Source organism: Acomys minous (assembly GCF_964271855.1).
Source record: "Acomys minous genome assembly, chromosome: 7".
Taxonomy (NCBI): Eukaryota; Metazoa; Chordata; class Mammalia; order Rodentia; family Muridae; genus Acomys; species Acomys minous.
Genome location: NC_140488.1, coordinates 8,834,962 through 8,839,792, shown reverse-complemented (window position 1 = coordinate 8,839,792; position 4,831 = coordinate 8,834,962). Strand labels below are relative to the sequence as shown.

Genomic DNA, 4,831 nt, shown 5'->3' with positions numbered 1-4,831 from the left:
TCTGGGGATACCAGGGACACGTGCAGAACACTTTACATGTAGACAACACACTAATACACCCTTAGTAGTCATCTCTGTCTCTCCTGACTAGAGAGGTGGAAGAGGCCCTGCCCAGGAGCTCTAGGCCTCACCTTCCCATGATTCTACCCTGTGTGTGAGGAGGAACACATGCAGAGGGCAGAGGTGAACCATGCCCTACACGTGCTGTGTCCTCTGTATCTCTAATACCAGGGCAGGCTCCCTGTCTGCACACTTTTCCTTTCCTGTTTGGGGGTGATGGGGATACACCCTTTCTGACTGTATTGTGTTAACTTAGTGTTCAGTCACCAAGGAGACCCCAGCCCGAGTCCTCCTTGCCAAGGCCAGCAGCACAGCAACTTGGAGCAGTTTTCCCTTCTCTCAGCCCTAAGTCATTCGCACCGCCCCAGGCCCTGTTCCTGGTTAGTTAATTCTGAGACCCATAAGGGCCTTGGTTTACTCCACTGACTTGGGGCTCCTGGCCGAAGGTGACCCCTCGGCAACATTGCTGAACTTGTGCTGTGAAGGGAATTCTCACCTGTCCTCCTGACAGGGTTGGGACACTTGAGTGACACCACTTCCTAGAAAAGGGTGGACCAGCCTTAAGGCTGCCTGCTAACCCAGGACCTCTCACAGAGCAGCTGGTGCCCAGCGAGAGCATGCAGAAGAAACTGCTTTCACCTTCCCTTCCTCTTCACTGCAGTTAACCAGAACAGGAGACTAAAACTGAGGAAGCAATCGAGATCATTTTATTCTGTTTGTCAGGAAAAGGCCAAGGCCTTCCCCACTGCCTGGGAATGTCCACTTAGAATGCCATCGTAGCTTGAGAAATAGTACAACATAGAAGGAAGTCATTCTCGTTTGTTTACACAATAATACCCTTCTCCTGAAGTGGATGAACAACAGCAAGGGCATTGCTAAATCCATTTGCAGACTTAAGACATCCCAGGTTCATGAGCCTTGTAGTAAAGGTAGCAACATTCTATAACAACAAGACAACCTCAAGTCACCCAGACAGGACAGAGTAGAGGGAAGAACAGAAGAGAGTGGTTCACACAGCTCCTCCCACCCTGTGTCACATGATGGTGTGGTACTTAGATGACTGACTCTGCCTGTACTGGGGTTGGATGGGAACTGCCCGTGTGGGAAGTAGAACGTGTGCAGGGCAGAGCCAGAAGGGCCATCTGCCCGGCCCTCCTGGCCTAGACCCTGTCCATCTCCTCTCTCAAAGCCTCAGCATATCTAAAGGGGTAGGCTCTGGGATCCTGCTTAAAGATGCTGGCAAAAAACTTGAGTAATTTCATCTTGGTGGTTTCGGCATAGGCCCTTGGGCCCCACAGGAACTCATAGGAAGGAGGATCGCTGTCAGGCACCTGCCTGTATTCCAGGTACCCTTCCTGCACAAAATGCTCCGTGATGAGACGTCTGGGCTCCCCGTACATGAAATGCTCAATGCCCGCATACACCCCCATGTTGTTCAGTACGCGCCACAAGGCCTGCTCACTAGCACAGTTGTCCTCTATGAAGATGATGCACAGCACGATTAGTAGCAGGCCTGTCTTGGGTACGCCTGGAAATCCATGCTGAGTGCCATGGTAGGTGATCCCAAGGGCAAGGGCAACAGAGTAGATGTGGTCCAGGGCATTTCTTTCCACTATCTCCAGGCCAAAGAGCAGCCTCAAACAATCAGAGGCCTTAGAAAAGATGACAGGGTAGTATTCCTCGTAACCGCGGAGGACTATGTACAGAATCTGAGCCTTAGATGTCAGCTGCTTCCTAGTGTACTTGAGGAGAAGGAAGTGAACCACATCAATCATCTTTCTGTTGAGGACACCTTGTGAGGGATAGTGTGGGTCAGCCAGGTCTGTAGCTTGGCTGCCAAAAGACTCAAAAGATGATGCCCTACTGACATAGTCAGGAGAGGACGCTCTCTGAGGCCACTGGGGAGAGCCCAGCATATCGCCAAGAGATGGATGGCCTGAGTGGGTGGCGGTGGCCTCCACCTCGCCTGCCTCAGCTCCTGGGTCATGGGCACGCTCCAGGCCCCTTGCCCTGCTTTGTGACTGAGTGCTGTCTGGGAGGTTTGCTGTGTGTCTGCTGTCAGTTGGATCCATGCTGATTTCCTTGGGAACCCAGTAAATGAGTTGTTGCAGCTCAGAGGGATGAAGACTCACAAGCCTGGGGGGGGGGGACAGAAAGGGTGAGTTGAATCTGATACCTGTAGCTTGGGCAGCTCAAAACTTGTTGCAGGGTTTTGCCTAGGGAGGGGTGCCCTATGCCCAAAGGACTCTGGTCCATCATGTGCCTCTGAGTGCAAGGATTCTCACTGTGGCACACTCCCACACCTAGCAGTACTGTACCCTGACATGATGGCTGAGCCTGGGGCACGGCCCATCATGCCCTGTGGTGGAATCTGCAGTGATGGCCACCCATCCTGGCCTCCTTTCTTCTCTGTTATGAGTTTCCAAATTCCACCTGAAATGCATCTTAGCTCCCGTTCCTGGAAACCCAGTTTTCCATGGCAGGAGTTGCAGCTCCCCCTCAGGGTTCCCTACGCAGCAGCACAGAGCCAGGCATGCTTTATGCAGTCCTCTCTCTGGGGGACTGGGCCTTCTCACATGTTCATTAATGACCATGACAACTCACCTGGTTGCCAATACCTACCTCCTCTGTCAAACACGCCTGGCTCTCTCTTGCTTTCAGTGCTACCCCATGCTCCAAAGGCTCATCTTCCTGTGAGAGGAGACAGAAGTGAAGATGAACCAGCTCTTGAAATGCCTGGGTGTGGTGACTCAAGAGCCAAAAGGCCACGCCCCTGCATTGTCCTGCAGACTCTGAAGTCTTCCTTCCCTTTCCTATCCCACAAAGCTCTTCAGGACTCTCAGCTCCAGCTTCCAGGTTCCAAGCCACCTCTGAGCCCCACATTAGCTCCTCAAGCACAAATCAGAGGTGGCATCTTTGGTCTAGAGTGAGTCCAGTCCTAGAGTCTGCTTTGCCGCAGGGCAGCCTTTGCATGTCTTCTGTCAGAGGTCCCATTCTGCCTCCTTGCTGCCCCTGCTTCCTTACTTGTGTCAACCTGAGGCCTTATCCCCAGGGTAAATCTGCCTCCTCCTTCTCAATCCCCAGTCTGAAGCAAAGACACAGTGGGTCAGTATAGCCTCCTCAAGGCCTCTCAGACTGGAGAGTGTGCAGAGGCCCACCTGTGCCCTGAATGCCTGGGATGCCAGATTATTTTTCTACCTTTTCCTCACTAGGTCCCAGGCTGCATTAATTGGGGGCCCACCAGGTGAAAACTGTCTCTTCAGTTCAGATTGTGCTGTCACCTTGCCTCTGAGAGCCTGCCTTGCCCTCCAGGAAATTCTTTTGCATGGGAAATGGCAGAGAAGGAGATCTTCCCTGTCAGATGGCCCTCAGGCAACCTCTAAGCAACAGGAACCTAAAAACAGCTCTCACACTCTCAAGTCCTAAGACACAGACCTGGAAGGCAGAGCAGGGAAAATACCTCAAGTCAGCCTAGGCTGGTTTCTTAGAGCCTCAAAAGAATACAATGTAGCTTCAATTTCCCTGTCTACCTGTCTGTCTGTGGTCTGGATTGGCACCCTGCCTGCTTCTGAAACACAAAACTGGCCCCATGCCTGAGAACCTGGTGCGAGTGTGGTGTGAACCTGGTCTCCCGAGTCTAGCGGTTCCTGCGAGGTGGAGTGAGGCTTCTGCTGTCCTCTTGGGTCCCACACACACAATGACCACTAAGACACTGTAGGGAGTAACCCATCCTCTAAAAATCAGCCCTTTAGCTTTGTGTCCACAGGGAGTGGATGGGGTAAAGGCTGATTCTCGCTAATGGGACTCTGTTTGTTGCAGTGATCACACAGGGGAAGAGCTGAAACATTGTGGGCCCCTCTCGCTGGTGCTTGGCCTCCCTGCCCCCTACCCCTACTCTCATGCCACCTTTGGGACCTCTGAGTTGGCCCCAGGCAAGGCTTTCATGCCGACTCTCACGAGGCCCTTGGAGACACACTAGCCAGTGTCAACACTGTATTCTCTTAAAAGGTCTGTGTCCTGAAAAGGTCGTTTGCCAGCCATAAACTTCTCACCTTGACTCGGAAAGGGCAGCATCACAGTCGGCCTGTTGGGCATGGCACAAAATGGCTCCTGCTTCAAGTCCCCGGATGCTGGAATGCTTGCATCACAAAATGGTTCTGAGCTCATATCCGGAAGTCCCCGGATGCTGAAACAAACCACCTGCCTATTTTCCTCACTTTCTCCCTGTTGGGCATGGAACAAAATGACTTCCCCTTCAAGTCCCAGGATGCTGGAATACTTGTGTCACAAAATGGCTCTGAGCCCGAACACAAGTCCCTGGAATGCTGAAAAAACCACCTAGCTCCTTTCCTTCAGGAATCTGGTAAAATTGCTCCTGAGGCCCCAGGTCCTGTATCCAGATATGTCCATGGATGTCGATGGGGATGCAGAGGTTTGAGGGGGCTTATGACCACAGTCACTGTGAACATTGCTTTAGCACCCAGAACAAGATGCATACTTGCTTTACTCTTTAGGCCTGTGCGCTTGGGTCCTGAGGCCGTGACTTGGACAATGACCAAGAAAGTCATGTGACCACTCCTCTCTGGAAAACTCTGAAGTAGACCCCATGGGCTGATTTCCACCGGGAAGGACTAGAGGGAGGGGAAGGGGCTCGTTCTCACAAGTTGTGTCACTCTGGGGCAGCACAAACCACAGCCACTGAACTATACTCCTGGGGTAACCCTAAGCGCAGCCAAACTTCCACAGCCCCCTCTTGGGACCTAGTTTTCTC

The 4,831-nt window shown here is 52.4% G+C and overlaps 1 protein-coding gene across 1 annotated transcript; it reads right to left on the bottom strand.

The window, feature by feature from the left end:
* Positions 1-1,032: 1,032 nt before the first annotated feature.
* LOC311602562 (melanoma-associated antigen 11-like) lies at positions 1,033-4,185 on the bottom strand. Its single transcript, XM_084790818.1, has 2 exons — positions 4,113-4,185; positions 1,033-2,196 (listed from the first exon to the last, which is right to left on the bottom strand). Exon 2 carries the CDS (start codon positions 2,130-2,132, stop codon positions 1,221-1,223), a length of 912 nt encoding a protein of 303 aa, XP_084646944.1. The 5' UTR covers positions 2,133-2,196; positions 4,113-4,185; the 3' UTR covers positions 1,033-1,220.
* Positions 4,186-4,831: the final 646 nt, after the last annotated feature.

Bases quoted from the DNA above. Each gene is read 5' to 3' on its own strand.
- LOC311602562 (XM_084790818.1), bottom strand. From the start codon at position 2,132: ATGGATCCAACTGACAGCAGACACACAGCAAACCTCCCAGACAGCACT.